The 21,585-nt window shown below is 44.4% G+C and overlaps 1 protein-coding gene across 4 annotated transcripts in view; it reads right to left on the bottom strand.

Annotated features, from left to right (window-relative positions):
• Nucleotides 1–21,585, bottom strand: part of DAAM2 (dishevelled associated activator of morphogenesis 2) — a 118,113-nt gene that overhangs the window by 42,750 nt on the left and 53,778 nt on the right. For all 4 annotated transcript variants that reach the window (XM_032339829.1, XM_032339833.1, XM_032339832.1 and 1 more), the window contains exons 2-5: nt 12,964–13,188; nt 8,741–8,830; nt 3,103–3,177; nt 2,564–2,658 (exon numbers count right to left, since the gene is read on the bottom strand). In XM_032339829.1, coding sequence (XP_032195720.1) covers nt 2,564–2,658; nt 3,103–3,177; nt 8,741–8,830; nt 12,964–13,131 — 428 coding nt within the window. In that variant the 5' untranslated portion in view covers nt 13,132–13,188. The remainder of the gene's footprint in view (nt 1–2,563; nt 2,659–3,102; nt 3,178–8,740; nt 8,831–12,963; nt 13,189–21,585) is intronic.

Here is a 21,585-nt window from a genome sequence, read left to right as displayed (position 1 = left end):
CAGAGAGGATGGGAATTAAGAGAATTACAGTCAGAAGACAAAGAGAACCTCCAAATGGGGGGAACATCAGAGTCACTGAATCACAGGACCAAGGCTGGGAAAGGCACCCTTCAAAGGATCCTGAAGAAAATAGCTAAGTTATCTTGAATATTAACAAAAAGCTTTTTAAAAAAAGTGTTAGTTCAGAGGTTCTTAACCTGGAGTCTGTGTTCCCCTAAGGGGCCAATGGCTATCTTGCAGAAGTCTGTGAATGTGGATGGGAAAAATAAGTTATACTTTTATTTTTGGTAACCTCTACCTGAAGTGTATCATTTCCTCTTATGATGAACGTGGACAATAAACTATAGTGGGATTAGTAGAACCTGTGACTTTGTCACCCAAAGAAATTAGCCATTTTCATATCAAACTATAGCTGTTACAGGTGTCTCAGACTATCCTTTCTACTCATCAACACTTCAATATCATGGTGGTTGCCAGCTCATACCACTTAAGACATAAAGAAGCACCTTAATCGCTATCTCACAAATGTTTCATATTTGGTAACTGTATTTCACGTTAAGTGGCTTATTTTTCATCTTATCTATTTTGTTATTTAAAAGCATCATTTTGATAAGAGGTCAATAGTTTTCATCTGGTGTCAAAGTTACCCACGGCACACGTGTCTTTACACACACATACACACAAAGATGCTTAGAACACTCGAATTCATAAAACAGTAACGGTCCAAGGAAATGTCATAAATGGAGTGAGGGAACCATTGCATATAGTTAATACATTTGGTCCCAAGTATATTTGTGTATTTCCACACTATTATATAAATATCTCTACAAAATGAAATATACTCTCTAAGTCATTGAAATAGGTATTATTTGTTTCTATCATATGCTTTTCTATATTCTGAGAATTTCTAACATGACTGTCCACCGTGACTGTCAGAATTTTATTAAGGGAAAGAACAGTAAACTGAAGTGGGAGAGAAACCTGGCGAACCTCCCTCAACCTCTCTCCTTCTCGATGTCCTCATCCTTCCTGCACCCCCTTCCTACAAGCGCCCCACCCCTGGAACCATGCAGGATTAAGATGCTCCCATTCTCCTGAGGCTCTAGTCCAGGCTCCCAAAGTAGAGAAAGTAGAGAACTCAGCCCAAACCACAGACACACACACACACACACGCACACACACACACACGCAGACCAGTATGCTGGTAAAAACATTTAACAACTGGCTCTCTGAAGAAAGAAATAAAAGCCTGATGATAGTGTTTGCCAATTTCCACGGTATACATATCCCCAGCATAGCTGATTTCAAGCTATCAATGTGACAACACTGAACATGGAGTTGGGAAGAAATGCAACATTTATAGCACAGTTGATCCTTGAATAACACAGGTTTGAATTGTATAGGTCCACTTATATGGGAAGTTTTTCAGTAAGCAGAGTATAATAGTGTGGTTACATTTTCCTTATGATTCTCTTAACAGTTTCTTTTCTCTAGCTTCCCTTGTTGTAAGAGTATAAGATACATGTAACATATAAAATAGGTACGAATCAACTGTTTATATTATCAGTAAGGCTGCAGGTCAACAGTAGATGGTTAGTAGTTAAGTCTTGGGAGAGTCAAAAGTTATATGCAGATGTTCGACTGCACGGGGCTTGGCACCCCTAACACCCTCCTTGTTCAGTGTCAGCTGTATTTCCACCAGGCATATACAACGAATATAAACTCAAGAGCATATATAACAGTCGAGAGCATACATAAAACTAAAATGTAGTAAGATCATTAGGTAATTAGGGAGTGAAAAGTTTCAAGTATTTATTACTTTTGTTTTTGGTATGATTTATTTAGTTTTAAGTTTATGCCACTTATATTCTAATGATAGCCATGTTTAAAAAGCAGCTTGCAAAACTGCTGAAAACTTAACAGTCAGCTCCCATGAGCAGCTACAAGCCAGCTCTCTGGCACGAGAAGAAGCTGTGGCTCTTAGCCCACTTTGGACGTTTGTGCAGTATGGCCTGGGAAGGGGGAAGGTTCCTTCTCAAAATCATTCCCTTTGCCCTGCCTGCATCACTCTAGGTGGTGGAATCTGGTCCACAGACACCACATCTCCCCCTAGTGGCTAGAGTCTCTCTCGCCCACACTGCCCTCCTCCATGGTAGGGACACTGTTTCTCAGGGCTCTTTCTTACGTACTTTGTACATAAGACCTCCTTCTCTCCCATTCTGTTCTCTCAAGAAAAACAAGTACCTGCTCTCAATTTCTGTTCAGATAGCTCTTCAGGACCTGAGGTTTATGCCACACTCCTCTGCCCTCTACCCTGGTTCCCCTCATGCCCTTCCTCTGGCAACCTCCCAGCTCTTCAGAGAGAGAGCTTGTAGGAAGCAGGAAGTGGAACAGAGTGCAGAGAGCTCTAGGAGATGCCGGCGGTGGGGAGGTGGGAGGAAGCTGTGGAGATGGTAAGGAGCCTGGGATGGGAGCAGAGCTTTGGGTTAAGCTTCAGAAAATTGTGGGGGACCACCAAGTGAAGGGGTGTGGAAGGAAGTGGGAAGGGGAAACATGAGATCACCTCATGGGTTGTGTCCGGAGAGCTGTCTTCAGGTCTTCCACAATTTGGTTCCTCATCTCGGTCTCTTCCTCATCAAAGGCATACAGACTCTGCATCTGAGGTAGGTGGAAAGGGGTAGAGGTCCTGCTGGGCTGCCTGATTCCCAGCTGCCAGCACCCCCCAGAGCCCAGGTGTGACCCAGGAGCCACTGTTGACTCAGAAAGGGTGGGGTCTCAAGGAATGGTTTCCTAAGAGGGTCAGATTCTGAGAAGACCCAGGTTCCAATCCCAGACTTCACTTTCCTCATCTGTGGAATGGGGAAAATTATTGGCTCAGCCTATTTTCCAAGACTGTGTGATATACCAATGGTTAATAAGTGTTTAAATGCCTGGGGACCTCTGAGTCACACAGAGAAGGGAGACATTATGATTAAAAAAGTAACTGGAATTCTACTGATCCCCAGTGAGTGGGGTGTGAAGGGCAGGGAAAGATGCGACAGGATCACTCTCCCCATTGGCTTTTCCAGGTGGGGCGGGGGCAGGGGAGGAGCCATCGCTCACCGCCGCCATAGAGTTGATGCGGTCAATGTAATAGTCAGGCCAGCTGGTCGCCAATTTGTTGGGGTCCTCCTGCTCCTGGAAGAAGGAGAAAGACTGTATGGACCACCTGGCAAGATGGGCCCATGGCCTGAGGTCCTGAGCTTCATTCTCTGACAGCAGATTCACTCTCCAGCCCCACCCAGATAGGGATAACTTCCAGGAAGTTTCAAAATCTCTCCAGGCTTCCATTTCTTCCATGGTAAAAACATAGATAATGAACACTGACTCTCATGACCAGCCAGTGACACAGGCAGAAATCACACAGGTATGTGCATTTTCCATGAACAAGGTAGATAATTAAAAATAAATTCTTTTTTTCCCTGTTGTATCTGTTACCTTTTTGCTTCTTAATAAAATATAATTTTATGTCTATTGAACCTGATAAAAATCTGTGCTTATATTTTATACATCTGTTTTTTCAAATTTTACTTTCTAATACCATTCTTATTGTATTTTACAAAAGTATTGGTTTTTGAGAGTTTGGAACTTAAAAAAAAAAAACTTGCTTTTTCTCCCAGATTGTCTGAGAAGCACTGATATAAAGCATTTGGCACATGGTAGGCACTCTGTGAATAGTAACTTCACTAAAAGAGGGAGAGAGACTCCCAAAGCCCTGGGTTATGGAGAGACTTGGTAGGGCTTGGTGTAGCTATAGCTCTGGCAGAACCCAGAGCACAGGGCCTTTGGCCCAGCCCTCAGGTGCCAAGGGAAAGCTTCAATCCTTCCCCAGGATGGGCAAGAACAATGAGAGTTGAGTAAATATTAACGTTGATTGAAGATCTAGCCCTGTCCTTCAGCCAGTGACACAGGTATGTGCATTTTCCATGAACATTACATACACCCTGCTCCTTCCTGTCCCTGTCTTATTTGGACGTTCCTCTTCACCTGCCTTCTGCTAATTTTCTGCTTTCAAATATGCACAAAAACTTGCCTCCTCTTGCAGAACCCTGCTGACAAACCACCTGTCTGTCAGCTGACCTGGACTTTGCCCTGTATCCCTCAGCTCTATCTACTCAAACTTCACAATTTCGTTTCACAAAATTCAAATTTTAGATCAGTGAGAAAGCTGCCTTGATTTGGCCTTTATGATTTCTACATGGCTATGTGTTAACTCTTCATGATGGAAGACCCCCAATCCTATCTTCTGACCTTGGGAAGGGAATCGTAGAACTAAAAACAAATGCATCATCAAATATACACTTTTCTGCCTCTGCCAGCTCATCATTTATCCATCCCATAGGCATTAAATGAGTGTCTACTACATGCCAACCACTGTTCTGAGCCCTGAAATTACTGAGAAAAAAGTCAGTCTCTGTAATTCAGGAGTCAATCCCATTTACAATTGCACCCAAAACCATAAGATACCTAGGAATAAACCTAACCAAAGAGGCTAAGAATCTGTACTCAGAAAACTATAAAGTACTCATGAAAGAAATTGAGGAAGACACAAAGAAAGGGAAAAGTGTTCCATGCTCATGGATTGGAAGAACAAATATTGTGAAAATGTCTATGCTACCTAAAGCAATCTACACATTTAATGCAATCCCTATCAAAATACCATCATTTTTTCCCCAAGAAATGGAAGAAAATAACCCTAAAATTTATATGGAACAAGAAAAGACCTTGAATAACTAGATGAATGTTGAAAAAGAAAGCCAAGGGGCACCTAGGTGGCTCAGTGGGTTAAAGCCTCTGCCTTCGGCTCAGGTCATGATCCCAGGGTCCTGGGATCATGCCCCACATGGGGCTCTCTGCTCAGCAGGGAGCCTGCTTCCTCCTCTCTCTCTGCCCGCCTCTCTGTCTACTTGTGATCTCTGTCTGTCAAATAAATAAATAAAATCTTTAAAAAAAAAAAGAAAAGAAAAAGAAATCCAAAGTGGGTGGCATCACAATTCCAGACTTCAAGCTCTATTATAAAGCTGTCATCATCAAGATAGTATAGCACTGGTACAAAAACAGACATATAGATCAACAGAACAGAATGGAGAGCCCAGAAATAGACCCTCAACTCTATGGTCAACTAATCTTTGACAAAGCAGGAAAGAATGTCCAATGGAAAAAAGACAGTCTCTTCAACAAATGGTGTTGGGAAAATTGAACAGCCACATGTGGAAAAAATGAAACTGGATCACTTCCTTACACCACACATGAAAATAGACTCAAAATGGATGAAAGACCTCAATGTGAGAAAGGAATTCATTAAAATCTTGAGGAGAACACAGGCAGCAATCTCTTCAGCCTCAGTTACAGCAACTTCTTCCTAGACACACCACCAAAGGCAAGGGAAGAAAGGGCAAAAATGAAATATTGGGACTTCATCAAGATCAAAGCTTTTGCACAGCAAAGGAAACAGTCAACAAAACCAAAAGACAACTGACAGAATGGGAGAAGATATTTTCAAATTACATATCAGATAAAGGGCTAGTATCCGAAATCTATAAAGAACTTATCAAACTCAACACCTGAAGAACAAGTAATCCAATCAAGAAATGGGCAGAGAACATGAACAGACATTTCTGCAAAGAAGACATGCAGATGGCCAACAGACTATGAAAAAGTGCTCCACTTCACTCGGCATCAGGGAAATACAAATCAAAACACAATGAGATACCACCTCATGCCAGTCTGAATGGCTAAAATTAACAAGTCAGGAAACAACAGATACTGGCAAGGATGTGGAGAAAGGGGAACCCTCCTACCCTGTTGGTGGGAATGCAAGCTGGTGCAGCTATTCTGGAAAACAGCATGGAGGTTTCTCAAAAAGTTGAAAATAGAGCTACCCTATGACCCAGCAATTGCACTACTGGGTATTTAGCCTAAAGATATAAATGTAGTGATCTGAAGCGGCACGTGCACCTGAATTTTTATAGCAGCAATGTCCACAATAGCCAAACCATGGAAAGAACCTAGATGTCCATCAACAGATGAATGGATAAAGAAGATGTGGTATATATATACAATGGAATACTGTGCAGTCATCAAAAGAAATGAAATCTTGCCATTTGCAACAACGTGGATGGAACTAAAGGGTATTATGCTGAGTGAAATAAGTCAATCAGAGAAAGACAATTATCATTATGATCTCCCTGATTTGAGGAATTTGAGAGGCAAAGTGGGGGGTTAGGGGTAGAGAAGAAGAAAATGAAACAAGATGGGATCAAGAGGAAGACAAACCATAAGAAACTCTTAATCTCACAAAACAAACTAAGGGTTGCTGGGGGGAGGGAGGTAGGGAGAGGGTGGTTGGATTATGGACACTGGGGAGGGTATGTGCTATGGTGAGTTCTGTGAAGTGTGTAAACCTGACAACTCACAGACCTGTACCTCTCAGGCTAATAATACATTATATATTAATTAAAAAAATAAATTAAAAAAAAAGTCAGTCTCTGTCTTCCAGAGAATAGTCTAGTGCCAGAGGTAGAGTGACAAATGCTCTGTAGTAAAAGAGTCTATAGTGGGCTGTGGAAGCCCAGGGTGGGGGCTTTCTCTCAGAGACCCCTCAAGAGCCTTCTGTGTTAGATGCCCCAACTTCTTACTGAAGCTAATACAGGTGGGGAGGATGATAAGGATAGAGGAAGCACCACATAGCAAGAAAGGGGTGTGTGAAAGTATGGAGGGAGATTACAAGCAATCTGGTTTGGAAGGTAGAACAAGTTGTTCTTACATTTTAATTCATTTTTTATTGAAGTTGTGCAAGAGATCCACTTGCAGGAACTCCATAGTAAATCCATTTGGAAAGTGGAGAAGCACAAGACATGATAAACTACTCCTGAAGTTAGTTTTCTCCTCCCTCCCTCTCATAACTTGCACTTTTTAAAGATCTTCATTTTCACTATAAGAGCTCTGGACACAGCACATAATATTCTGCAGGTATTCTGCAGTATTCTACCTAATAAATGTGCATCAAGTATACTAGACTAGTGTACATAGCCCTTACATCTTGCCACAGGCCCTCAGACTCCAGCAGGTCTGGGTTCTAGCAATGGTGCGGCCACTGGCCACGACTGGCTGGGACCTTCAGGCAAGTCCACTGCCTCCCTAGGCTGTCCTCACTTCATATGCAGAAGAAAGGACCAGACTGAAAAGTTTCTCAGCTCCTTCCAACTCTAGAATGTTATAGCAGTCTAATCCCCAATTTTATTTTATTTTTTTAAAATTTTTTTAGAATTTATTTATTTGAGAGAGAGAGATCACAAGTAGGCAGAGAGACAGGCAGAGAGAGAGGAGGAAGCAGGCTCCCTGCTGAGCAGAGAGCCCGATGCGGGGCTTGATCCCAGGACCCTGGGATCATGACCTGAGCCGAAGGCAGAGGCTTTAACCCACTGAGCCACCCAGGTGCCCCTAATCCCCAATTTTATAAGGTCATGGAGCCCCAGATGAGACAAATACCCTGGGTGAGGAGAAGATGAAAAGAGCCATGAACAAACAGACTCAGGAAACATAAAGAAGCAAAGGCTCAGGACTGCCCAGACCTGCCTGTCTCCTCCCAGCAGGAGCAGGTCCGAGCCTCAGGTGCAGGAATAACTGGGTCCTAACTCCCAAATTCCTATACTCTAAGGTCAAAGGAACAAGCTGCTAGTCTTAAAAATGGGAGGGTGTGATATGAGAAAGTGGAGATACAACGTGGGGGGTTAGGGGACAGGAAAAGAACAAATGAAACAAGATGGGATTGGGAGGGAGACAAACCATAACAGACTCTTAATCTCACAAAAAAAAAAAAAAAAAAGGAGGGTTGTTGTGGGGGGAGGAGGGAGGGAGAGGGTGGTGGGGTTGTGGACATTGGGGAGGGTATGTGCTATCGTGAGTGCTGTGAAGTGTGTAAACCTGGTGATTCACAGACTTGTACCCCTGGGGCTAATAATACATTATATGTTAATAAAAAATTTTTTAAAAAATGGGAGGATGGAGGGGAGACAATGAAGATGGACCAAGAAAGATAGAGACTAATAAAATAGAAGGGGTGCAAGAGAGATACAGACAAAAAGATGTATAGGAGAGACACAGATATGGAGAAAGACCAAGGGAAGCAGAGGGGAGGAGATAAGATTTAATGAAGCCCCAACTGGCGCCTGGAACACCCCTTCCTAAGGAGGACCATAATCAGGAGACCAATGACATCTCTTAATGAAGAAGAGGGGAAGGAGAAAGTGGGGAGAATGGAGACCAGTGTGTGACCTTGATATACTTGCTGCTCCATAAGGCCAAGCCTGGGATGGGTAGAGGGGCCAAAGATCCTGAAGAGGCCACCCTGGCTCCAAACTGATACCTCACAACACAAGGCAGCCCTTAGGTACACAGCACAGGACAACACACTCTCTAGGCAGGCATGGGAAGAGAGTATAGGTTTGTCATCTTGGTGTCTCCTGGACCTAGTCCTGCTCCTGGAACCCAGTGGGCACCTGCACCAAAGATTTCTGGAAAACAGAATCCCATTTCCCAGAGGGTCAGCTCCATGAGAGTGGGGAATTTTTTTGCCTCCAACACCTAGAATGATGCGGCATATAATAAATATCTGTTGACTGAGTGAGCAAGCATGGAGGCAAGAGCTGCCCCATGCTGGGGACCCTGAGGTGGCCGTGGAAGGGGTCAGACATGGCACCTTCTTCTTGCTGCAGTAGATCTGCCATTTCTTCTCCGGAGGCAGTGCAAACACAGCCTCTCGGTTCTTGTCAGTGAGATCCAATTCATCCTGCAAAGACAAGAAATATGTCAGACCCAGAGATGGTTGACATTAGAATATTCAGTGTTTCAGGAAATTGTAACTCCTCCAAACCTATCCCTCAGTCTACTGTCTCCCTCCAGAGAGTATCAAAGCATGATAGGGCAATTCTTCTTCAGCTAGAAATACAGCCCCACACCCCCACCCTCATTCCCTTACATCCACCCAAGCCTGGGCTGCTTCATTCATGCTTCCCTTACTTCCTGTCCACTCCCACTTGTCTCTACAAATCCATCCTCCTCCTCCAACTCCCTATTCCCTGCTCAACTCCTTCCTGCATTGCTTTGCAAGTTCCTAACCGTCTTGCCCCAGGTTTCTGCTCTTTATTCTTTTGTCCTTCTTAAGCTGGTCAACATCATAAGTCAAGGCCTGACAAAGCACTCAGTCTATAGATCTAGTTTTTGCCCCATCCTGCAAGTCTCCCTGTCCTTTGTGTTTCTACCCCAGAAATTCTGGCTCCCCTCAACCTCAGCATGGTCTCAGCACAGGCTGAGAAGAACTGGTGAGGACAAGAAGCCGTTCTCTCTTGGCAAGAAGAGTATGCCGTGGAAAGGGAGGTTCTGACCCACTTCCCATGGAGGTGTGCCTGTCAGGGGCAGCTCCTCCGCCCACACAAGGCTGGAGGTTCCACTCGACTAGGAGTAGAGTTGGGTAGTTCTGATATCATCAAATGTAGGGTCATTCCATATGTAGTTTGGAGTGACACTGTAGGTTTGGCTGCACTAGATGGGCTCTAAGACGCTCTCTTATTGAAGACTTTTCTCTTGTGATTCATGAGCTGTGCTAAGGCTCATAAAAGAAAGAGTTAACAGGCCACAGGAAATAGCCTGCTTTTCAGCTCAATTATTGTGAGCTTTCTTTTTAAATAAAAAGCAATACTTGCATTAAGACAATAAAGTAGGGGCACCTAAGCATCTGCTTTGGACACAGGTTATGATCTCAGGGTCCTGGGATTGAGATCCATGTTGAGCTCCCTGCTCAGCCAGGAGTCTGCTTCTCTCTCTCCAACTGCCCCTTCCTTATTCTCTCTCTCTCTTTCTCTCAAATAACTAAATAAAATATTTTTTGAAAAGATAATAAGGCACATTATTAATAATCTTTATATTTTCAAGGACGAACAGTGAAAGTAATATCTAAGAAAATATAAGTCTTAAATATCAATAACTCTTATCCCTATACTTTAAGGAAGAACTTGAAGATTTTCCTTTACATAGATCAGAACTGTCCAATAGAAAAATAAGGTGAATATAAGGTGAGCCAAAGGTATTTTTAAAAAATTGCTAGTCATAGTAAAAATTAAGAACGGGTGCAGGCACCTGGGGGGGTTCAGTGGGTTAAGCCACTGCCTTCAGCTCAGGTCACAATCTCAGGGTCTTGGGATCCAGCCCCGCATGAGACTCCCTGCTCAGCGGGGAGCCTGCTTCCCCTTCCCCTCTGCCTGCCTCTCTGCCTACTTGTGATCGCTCTCTCTATGTTAAATAAATAAACAAAATCTTTTAAAAAATTAAAAATGGGTGAAATCCCTCGGGGCACCAACCTGGATCCTGGGGTCCTGGGGTCTGTTTCCATGTTTCCCAGTAAAGACTGTTACTACCCCAAACTCTCTCAAACCTGTGTCTCTAGCCTCCCAGTTTCCTGAGCTCCAGACCCTGGGATCCAACTGCCTCCCATGCCCATCTATTTTGACATCCCTCAGGTACCTCACACATTTATGTAGTATCACTACGTGCCAGGCACTGTTCTAAGTGCTTAATATTTACTCATTAAGATTACAACAACCCATTTTAAAGATGTGGAAATTGAGGCACAGAAAGAACATGCAAACTGAGTTCATCACTCTGGCCCCTAACCCTGAGTTTCATCTGGCATCTCCTGTCTTTTATAGGGTCCCAACATCCACCCAGTTCCTCACATCAGCAACTTGGGTATTCCCTGATTCTAGTCACCCCAAGCCCAGCAAGTCCAATATATCCCCCTAAATAGCTCTTCAATCTGTTCTCTCCATTCTCACTAATAGCATTTAGTCTAAGTCACCATTTTCCGTAGTTTGGATTGCACTAAAACCCTCTTAATGTCCTACCCATAACCCTTCTTCTTTTAGAAGACCACCCTGCTCCATTGACTTTCTGTTACTCTTAAGGTCAAGTATGAAGTCCTGTTGCTCTCATCTTCCATGGTGAACTCCTAAAGGCCCAGCTCTTTTCTGACTGAAGACTCACATATTATGCTTCTCTTACTGGGGCAACCTCTGTCACTGCTCTGCAACCCCATTCACTTCTCCAGCCATCAATCTGCTTTTGGATCTCAATGGAAATGTCATCCTTTGGGGGCACCATTTTAACCCTCAGTCAAGAATTAAACTCTGTTTAGACATTGCCACAGGCCCATGAATGTTCCCTTTCCAAACACTCACTACATTTGTCATAACTGTTCAAAATCAGTCTTCTCTATTAGACTTTATGTTCTTGGATCAGCATACAGCGGGCTCTCAAGGAATATTTTTCATTTGCTCAATGCTAATCTCAGTGTTAGCTCAATGCGCAAAACAGGCTCAATGTTAGTTTGCTCTGTTTGTTTGCAGATGCCAGTCTCCTTGCAGACAAGACTTGTGTGACTCATCCTTGTTTTTGTCAAAGTACTTTGTAAGGAATCCTGCTCACTAAAGATGCTCAATAAATACTCACTAAATAAAAGGGCCAAGGAGAGGAACATCTTTCATCCTGTCCTTCTTTCAAAACTCATTTAAAAGAAAATGTCCATGCTGTGGCAATATAAGAAATATAGTTTTTCATCTGGCTATTCATTTGTATTCTTCAGAATATCCTTTATAATGCATTGATAGTAGTAAGTGAAGCCCTCCCCTACATTCTATGAGCCATTCTAGCAAATTATCCAACCTGAGGAGAGGATCATGGGAACTTACGACTTACAGCCATGTCTCTCTAAAGTGTAGGGCAACATGGGGACCTACTACTTCTGATTGGTGTCTGGGTAGGGGGCCATCTGTGGATCTGAGCCCTTCCTCTGTGGGGTCTGTGTGAACTCTGGGTAGTTAGTGTCAGCATGGAGTTAAGTTGTAGGACACTCGTTGGTGTCTGCAATGAACTAGGAAATTGCTTGGCATCAAAAACCCACATATTTACTGTCAGCAGTATTCTGAGTAAAATAAACAGAAAACAAACAAACAGATCTTGGAAGTACTAACACCAATCATGTTCCAAATGTCATTCTATACTAGTAAATACTTTGTTCTCTCCCATTCATTGCTCTACACAGGGTTCAGCCCTGAATCCCGGGGTGGGGGGGCGGTCTGGCATCCCTGATCTGAGAGTCTCCTTGACTTTGTCTCACCACCATACCTCCAAGAAGAAGAATCATGCTTCTTTCCTGCTCTGTCTCCTTGTGGTCAGAGTATAGAATTTCACATGCTCACTTTGTGAATGGTTCTCACAAAGGTGTAGTGCTGCTCTAGTCTGAATGGACATCACAGAGTCAGGAAGAGCTGCGACCAGTCTCAAACTCAGAGCTTCCACCTGCCATAGGCTAGACATGGAATATAATCACCCAGCCTGGCACCAGGCATGAACCAGTTACAATACAGGCACCTCTACCTCCATATTTCTAGTTAATCATACTTGCTTTGAGGACCTGGTCTCTGCCTACAAAGTCCAACTTTGTCCCTTGCTCTTGTATTCTGTATTCTGTATTCTTGTATTCTTGTATTCTGAAAGAATTCCAGGGAAGTTCCAGAAAGAAGGTGTCAAATGTTCTGGTATTCTTTGAAGCTCCTCACTGCCTTATTTCACAAAAGCCTGGACCTATTCATTTCAAGATGGCCTAGCTGCTGTACCATGAGATCCAGAACCAGCAGGAGATATGAGGTAGGTCCATTCTTCTAGGGACATATTTCATGGTATTCTTCCCAGTAAATGACTTATTTTTCCCTCATAGCTGAGGTGTCCTGGGGGGCTCACCCTCACCCGAAGCAGAGTTTCATAGGTAGAGATCCCAGCACATGGGTCTCTGCCTTCTGTCCTGCTCTGCCTACCCCAGAATCCCACTCCCCATTATCAACATCCTCCCTTCTCTGTCCCCTCACTGACCACCAGCTCTGCAAAGCGGACGTTGAGCTCCTCTGGGTTCGGGATAGGACTTGAAAACTCCATATACTGCAGAGGGTGGTTGTCCCGGAGGTTGATCTCAGGGAGGCTGCTGCCCCCAAAGCAGCACAAGAAGCCCAGGCCATGGCGGCTCCTCTTGCGGGGGGCCATGATCACTCCAGGCCAGGGGGGATAGTCAAAGTCGATGTCCTAGGTCCTCATTGTGATCTGAACAGGAAAACAGACAGCATAGAGGGGTCAGGCAATGGCATCCAGGTAGGCAGGGACAGTGGTCACTGAGCCACCATTATTTCTTTGCCCAACTCCTAGGAGCCCTCGACCCAACAATCAGGCCCACCCTCCCTTCTCTCACAGCTTCTTTCCACCTGGAAGCATTCTCTCCCCATCATCCCCTCCAGTGTCTCCTGCCACAAACACTTGCAGGTACTCCCTCCATGCCCTCAGAGAACAGAGGTGGGTGGTAGTCACAGAACGTAAATTGCACCTTCTCCATGACTGTACAGATGGATATCCCAGTCCCTTTCCTCTAGCAGAGCCATTTTCAGCAGGGCCAACTCAGTCACTAGATCCATTTTAAGATGTATGGATGCCTGGTTTAAGGGTTTCATCCAGTGGGAAGGGAAGGATTAAAGTGGGCTGGAGAAGAGACAGCAAGCTAATTATATGGCATGGCTCCTGGGGAGCAGAGGATAGAAGTCTTCAGAGACTCACGGGGTTTCTGTCCATTGTGCCCAGGCATGTTTGAATGAATGTGAAATATTAATAGAACATGGGTTTATCACCCATCTATCTGGAGGGAGAGGTAACCTGAGGGAGTCATCAGAGTGAACCCTGAGTAAGGAAATGGGGCTGATCATTGGAACAGTGTTGAGCCAATACTGAAGGAGATCTGGTCAGATTCATTTTCTATACCAACCAAGAACAGAGAATACCACTTTGGCCAGAGACCAAAATTCATGAACACCCAACAGTTGAGTGGTCATTGAAGCAGAAAGGGTTAAGTTTTTAGTTGGCTCCTGGGAAAAACTTGTTCAACAGTGCCCGAGCTTGGAAAGAAACACTGGCTAGCCCTAGTCGTTGATGCCACATAGCTTCTAGATGGATAAGCCCAACTATCTGTACATAGGCTTCCCCAAAGTGTTAAAACTACCCTTGACCATTACTGGTTCCCAAATATGCTTTCAGATAACCTGAAGCTCGGGAGAGCTTACCCACAACACTGCTGTCCAGCCATGCTCTCCTCGTTCAGTATTTGTATATCTTAGTTTGGAAGTTATTGTTTTTTATTAAACATAAAAAAGATTCTACTTTTTTTCCCTATTATCACAGGCCTGGGGTTAGGGTTTTTTTTTTTTTAAATTATAAAATACACAACACCAAGTTGATCATTTTAACCATCTTTATGCATACAGTCCAGTGGTTTTATGTGCATTCACATTGCTGTGCAACTATCCCTACCATGTATCTCCATAATTTTTTCATCTTGCAAAATAGAAACTCTGTACTCATTAAGCACGAATTTCTCATTTCCCTCTCGCCTGAGCCCCTGGCGACTACCACTTTACTTGCTATCTCTATGAATTTGACTACTCTAAGCAGAAGTATGAGTAGAATCATGGGATTAAAGTCATACAGCATTTGTCCTTTGGTGACTGGCTTATTTCACTTATTTCACTTAAGGTTCACACCTTAAAGACATTATTTATGTCTCTCACACATGTTATAGCATGTATGAGAACTTCCTATTTTTTTTAAGGCTGAATACTATTCATCTGTATTTATATACATTTGGTTTATCCATTCACCATCAATTGACACTTGGGTTGCTTCCTCCTTTTGGTTATTATTAATGATGCTACTATGAGCATGGGTGTGCAAATATCTCTTTATGTTTCTTCTTTCAATGCTTTGGTACACATACCCACAAGGGTATTTTCGAGTTTGACTCTAAGCTATTTCTCCTAGATTTGGTCATTAACAGAAACTTTCAGAATATACTCATGTTCGTTACCCATACCATTGCTAAAAATGTTGATTACAACAAAAGATTCAGACAGAGCCAGACGACATAGCTACAACATCTGGGAATGCCAACAGACTAGTCATCAACGCTCTCAGGGAACAGTCCTTCAACCAGCTTGGAATCCATGAACCCACACTCTTATCTTGCCCTCTTTGCTATAAAGACAGCATACAAGATCTTTCCTGAAGCCTTGTGGAATTTGAGAAATGCCAAATGTAAGGTGTACCTCAGAATGGAGCTCTAGAACCTTATCAGAAAAAGATAAATGTGTCATAACTTGTTCCTAGTGAACTCAAGGTAACTTCTGGTGAACATTGCTTTATTTCCTAAGCCCTAACAATCCAGCTAGTAACGGTCTAATTTGATCAGGCCTCTAAGTCATCACGCATTTTAATTGTCATTCTAGAGGTTTTTTTTACTAGCTCCATTTTATCTTTCTTTATAACCTTTGTGACAAGCTTTTTAATAGACCCAGAAGAGCCTCAATTAACACACTGAAGTGGTCTCATATTATTGGTTATCTTTTTTATGTTTATATATTGGTTCTCCACAGGCATAGTGAAGACTTCTTGAGGGTGGGGCCATGCTTCCTACTTCTTTGATACCCCTCCCATTTCTACAGCTAATAAAATGCCTTGCATTTAGTGGTGCTCAGTAAGTATTTCTTGCTCAGTTGGGAAATGGCATGTGCTCATGGAAAAGACAGGCCTTCCTTAATCAGTCAAGAAATATTAGCTGAAATCTCTGACTCCTAGAAGTTGATAAGCAATCAGGAACCTTTACAAAGAGACAAGGCAACAGTCCTAAGGCTGGGGATAAGGTAGGAAGCCAGTGAGCTAACTCAGCAATCCTGGTACCTGGTGGCAAAGACCAAAAATAGGCTGGCATCTGAGGAAAATGAAAGAGGAAAGGACGCTTTTGGGGTTTTCTATGGGACTTGATAGCCAGTAGCCAAGAGTAGGTGAGGCAAAGCCCTGGTCTCTGACTATCAGGCTTAGTAAAGCACCAATTCTGCAAGCAGATTGGGGTCAGCCACCCTGCGGGTCCCCTGCCCATTGTCAAGTTCGGTATAATGCTGCAGAGTACAGACTAAGTCCCCTTTGTTTCGTCAGCCTCCAATATGCAGCTGTAGCTAGTGGAGAGGCTGTTTTTTCAGGGGACAAAGCATGAGAAGGACACTCCCAGAGGCCACAGTGAGGCTAAGCTGACAGGATGATAGGGTTCGAGGGAGGGACGAGCTGATGTCTGGGAAGACCAGTGAACTTGCTCCCTGCCTTCACCTCCTCAACTTTTTGCTCTTCAGCTCTTGAGCCAGACTTTCCTAGGAAAAATCAGGAGTCGGGGGCAGGGTGGGCATACAGTTGGCACACCGTTATAGTCTCATACCAGCTGTTTACAGCCATGACTGCTCTGATTGGTCAGGTTATGCTGTATTTGTCATTATATACTTCTTAACATTTTCCCCCAGTACAGGGAGTGAGGCGGTATGGCCTCAAGAGGACAGGAGACAGAGATACTGACCTTCCAAACAGGAAGTACTGTCCCCACAGAGAAGGGCCTGAACACCAGGGGGAGACTGTGTATTTACCCTTTAAAGAGGCAGCCTGTTTAACAGCTCCCCACTATACTCATGTTCCCCAGAATGCCTTACTCCCAATAACTGTTTCTTAAGACTGTTGAGGCCCCACTTGAACATTTAAGACTAAAACCATAAGCTCTCTGCTGGAACGCATGTAGCTTTAGAGCATAGAGCAGAAAATTGAGATCAAAGGGGGAAAAGTCTTCTCTGAGGTCACACAGCTAGGGACAGAGCTGGGCTTAAAACTGAAGACCCCAGTGTTCAGGCTGTGGTCTAGTACTCATCTTCCCACATCAGTGGCCCCTTTCCCCATCTTGCCACAGCCCTATTACTCTATTGCCTATTACTCTATTGCCTATTACCCTATTACTCTATTACTCCTCTCCATCAGAGAAGATAAATCTTGACAGCTTTGTTTAGAAATATCTCCAGTCCTGAGGATGCGGTTGGGGCCAGAAGAGGGTTACAGAGATCCTGAGATCTTCCTCTTCTCCACTGTGAGGACAGCTTCCACCTCCCACTGCCGCATTTCTCATCCATCCTGTGCTAAGGCCTCCTTCACCCTAGCAATCTTCCAAGTCAGATGACTGGGACTTGACTTCTGGCTTTGTCTTCCCAGCTGGGTGACCTGAAGCACATTTCTTAAAGTCTTAACCTCTCAAAGCCTTGGGTTCTGTGACACCAAGATAATCACAGCACCTTCCTCAGTGGGTTTTGGTGAAGAGTCTGTCCAATAATGTAGATAAGATGTCTGGAGCACACAGGGCACTCTCTGAAGGAGGCCAGCACTGCTGCTATGATTTTGTTATCATTACTGCCAATGCTTGCCCTGCCCAGACACAGCCTGTAACCACAAGCCCTCTCCAGGCACAGCAGAGATCACCAAGGCCTGGCATTGTAGGGATCTGCCCAGCCTGATTTAAGAAGCCACCCAGCTTTGCCTTAGGCCACTGGGAAGTCTGGACCTGAGGGGCTTGGATTTTCCTTGGGCTCTAAGCTAGCTCTGGTTAGAAGGGGAAAGCCTCATCCCTGACACTGGGAAGGGAGCAGAAAAGTGAAGGGGGCCAGAGTGTTCCTTTCTGCAAGAGCACTTCATAAAGAGAAGCAATGGAGGTGCCCACCTTGAAGATAAATTGAGGAGCCATCAAAAGAAATGAAATCTTGCCATTTGCGATGACGTGGATGGAACTAGAGCGTATCATGCTTAGTGAAATAAGTCAGTTGGAGAAAGACAACTATCACATGATCTCCCTGATATGAGGAAGTGGAGATGCAACATGGGGGGCCTGGGGGGGTAGGAGAAGAATAAATGAAACAAGATGGGATCGGGAGGGAGACAAACCATAAGTGACTCTTAATCTCACAACAAAACAAACTGAGGGTTGCTGGGGGGAGCGGGGCTGGAGGAAGGGGGTGGGGTTATGGACATTGGGGAGGATATGTGCTATGGTGAGTGCTGTGAAGTGTGTAAACCTGGCAATTCACAGACCTGTACCCCTGGGGATAAAAATACATTATATGTTTATAATAAAATAATAATAAATCTAAAAATTTTTTAAAAAAAGATAAATTGAGGAGCAATATGGAAAAATGAGAAGCAACAATAGAACAAAATCCACTGGACTTAAACCCCAAAAGAGGGATTCAACCCATCCCTACCACCACCCACCTTTTTCTCCGTGAATATTCACTGAATACCAACACCTCTGTGCACTCCACATCCTCTTTCCTTGTCCCTTCTTCTTCTCCCTGGGGGATCAAGGTCTTCCCACGCCTGTGGGTACCTAAACACAGACTAACTGGCCTAAAACAGACAACCATCAATGAAGAAATAGCCTTCCTGTAGGACTGTAAGGTCCCTTTCAAGGCTTTCCTCTAGTACTGTGGTTCCTGCCAGATTTTAACTCTTAATCACATCCTTTTACATCCTGGAGAAATCATACCTAACTCAGGAGACAGAGGCTAGTTCCAGCTCTCACACTATCCAGACATGGGTCAGAGGGCCAAGGTTTTAGGCTCTCTGGGACCTGGGTTCCTCCCTGTGTGATGGCGGGGCCTGGTCAGCCATACTGTTTGGCTCCATTCCAGCCCCAAAGATTTCCCCAGAGGCTCTCCTCATGTGCACAGAGCACGCCTCCCACATTCCACCCCAAGCCAGGAAGTACTTCCTATCACTTGAGTGCAATACTCCCATTTGGCTTGCAAAGATGAAAAATCTAACCCTTACCCCCAAACTGTGGCCCTCTATATACCAGTTTTTACACTAACTAGGACTTCAAAAGCCCTATATCATCAATGCTTGTTCCTAAGTCATAAGTAAAAGCAGAATAATATTAATACTTGAGACTTGGTGTAGACCAGACCCTGGGATCTACCCACATTTCATCCCCATAACAAATCTCTGAGATATGTGGCATCATCTTTAAAAAGTCCTTAAAAGACAAACCATGGTTCAGAAAGGTTAAGTAACTTTCCTAAGGACACACAGCCAATTAGTAGCATAGCTAGGACTCAAGCTCAGATGGCATGACTTTAAAGCTATAAACCACTAAGCCATAAGGCATGTGCCCAAGAAACACCCTAAGCTGAGCCTCACTCAGAGCTTTCTCAAGCATTCTATAGATCCAGACTCAATAATTCATGATTGAGCATTCCCTCAGAGCTGGACCAAGTGTTTTCCCAGGTCTGCAATCTCATGTCAGCCTCACAAGGACTTTATGAGGTCATCATTACTCTCCCCCCAACAGATAATAATATTGAGGTTTATAATGGTATTACCAGCAGTCACACGGCTTGTCAATGGTGCCCATTGCTGCTAAGAGGCAGAGCTGGAATTCACAACTAAATGTTCTGACTCCAGGCTCAGTTCTCTTGTTGCAAAAGCAAAGCTGATGCATGAACCCTGACTTTAGCACTTGAGGCCAGTGCTGTAGCTTTGGGGTATTCGAACTGCCTTCTCCTCTCATCTTCCCCTACTCCATGCATGGGGGTCATGGAGGAAAGGATACGTATAGCCACTTCCAAAGTGCTTGCTAGGAGCCAGTCACTGTGCTGGCAACTTTCTGCTTTACCTCATTTATTTCCCCCAACCCTCAAATCACTGTCCCTTCCTGGTGATGACATTAACACTCCCAAAGCCCAGGCAACTCGTCCAAGGGCCACTTCTTATAGGGGAAGGGACAAGCTTTTGTGGATGGTGATGTTGCTTCAAACAGGTTGCTTTGAACCAGTTTCTAGCCTGTGGAGGCTACGCTGGACACGGGGGTTCACCTTGGTGGTGAGGACACAAGAGCAAATAAGGTACAGTCCCTTCCCTTGAGGGGTCCCCTTTTGGTAGGGAAGCCAGAAGGGTTAAGGAGACAGGGGCTTTGGCAGCACTAGGAAGGGGGCCTGGGGTGTGAAGAGGAGGTCAGAAAAGACTTCCAGGAGGTGGCACCAAGCCAGTCTTGAAAGAGGTGAGAGGACTAAGGAAAGGTACAGAGGTAAGAAATCCTTTCTGGGCAAGGGGAATGGCATAAAGAGAAAAAGCCTGGTGTGCACAAGGCCAGAGTCCTGACCAGTGGCCTGCTCATTGGTGGCTAAGTTAGTAGGCAAAGGGGATCAACAAGGTATACAAGTACCTTGGCTTGACACCAGAACTAAAACATCCTGGGGAGCCTGCTCTTTGCCCCCCTCTTCCTACCAGGTCCCCTGGGGCCCAGGTCTGGGAATGGGGCCCAGAATTCCCCAGAGATACTGCATGGAACATAAGGAATGTAAACAATTTCCTGCTCCACAGGCCAGAGATTCCTCCCTATATACTGACCCTCCATGTGTCACTGGAGGTCACCTAGGAAACAGCCCCAGACACAGGGCCATGACCCAGGGCTTAGCTTCCCAAAGAAGAGTCTGTGCTTTTCCATCCCAGGTCCTCTGCCCACCCATCTCCTCACTGCCCACCTCTACCATGCCTGCTGCCCCTTTAAGGACCTGAAGACCATGCTTTGTGAGCAGCAAACAGGCTTGATAACCCCCACTTCCAAACTGAAACAGCCTGAATTTTGCAGATGTCAAACTTGACCCTACAAACTCAGCTGGGTTTTGTTCAACTGCTACCCACTCTAACTATGGGACCTCAAACAAGTTACTCGGCCTCTTTGAGCCTCACTTTCTTCATCCATAAAATGGGGCAATAATAACAGCCCCTACCTCATAGGGTTGTCGTGAGAATAAATTAGTTACTCTTTGTAAAGTGTTTGGAACAGGGTCTGGTAATAATAAACACCATCATGAACTCTACAGCTAAGCTCCAGTTATAATTGGGAAGATTCCTGGACACTGACTGTATGAATCACAGAAAGTTCACTCTACATAAGAATGAAACTGACATAGTCTGATGGGGGTTGGCAAATATTATAGAGGCTAAATTCAACCCATTTTTGTAAATATGGTTTTTCTGAAATGCAGCCACACCCTTTCATGTAAGTATTGTCTACAGTCCCTGCCCCTTTACAGAAAATTTGCTGATTTCTGTGTTATTAGCTTGAATCATATAAGTGACGGTATTCAATTATGCTCAATCTACAAAATCATCAATTTCATGTGGTTCAACTTAGCAATTCAAATTGGTTTATCGCGTGTCCTATTGCCTTGCCTGTTAAAACAGAGCGGCGTGCTCTAAATTCAGTGATTCTAATCATAACAAAGTTATGGTCATCATCCACTGAGCCCTACTATAGTCAAAGTTTACCTCAGACTTTCAACACACCCTGGCAAGGTAAATATGACCATCATCCCAGCTTGTAGAGAAGAGGAAATCTGAGGCTTGGAAAGATGTGCTGTGTGAGCCTCGGACTTGATCCAGGTCTCCAGACCTGGCGACCTCTCCCACATCTGGTGGCTGCGTCACACAGCTGGTGGGCTGTCCCCCCACAGTGCTCCCCAAGAGGCCGTGGGGAGGGAGACCCATCTGATTAGGACAGGACCTGGAGAACACAAATACCTCTCATCCCTCCCACTTTTC

The sequence above is a fragment of the Mustela erminea genome, chromosome 4, assembly GCF_009829155.1.
Source record: "Mustela erminea isolate mMusErm1 chromosome 4, mMusErm1.Pri, whole genome shotgun sequence".
In the NCBI taxonomy this organism is placed as follows: domain Eukaryota; kingdom Metazoa; phylum Chordata; class Mammalia; order Carnivora; family Mustelidae; genus Mustela; species Mustela erminea.
Note: the sequence above shows the minus strand (reverse complement) of the source record. Positions and strands in the feature narration are given on the sequence as shown.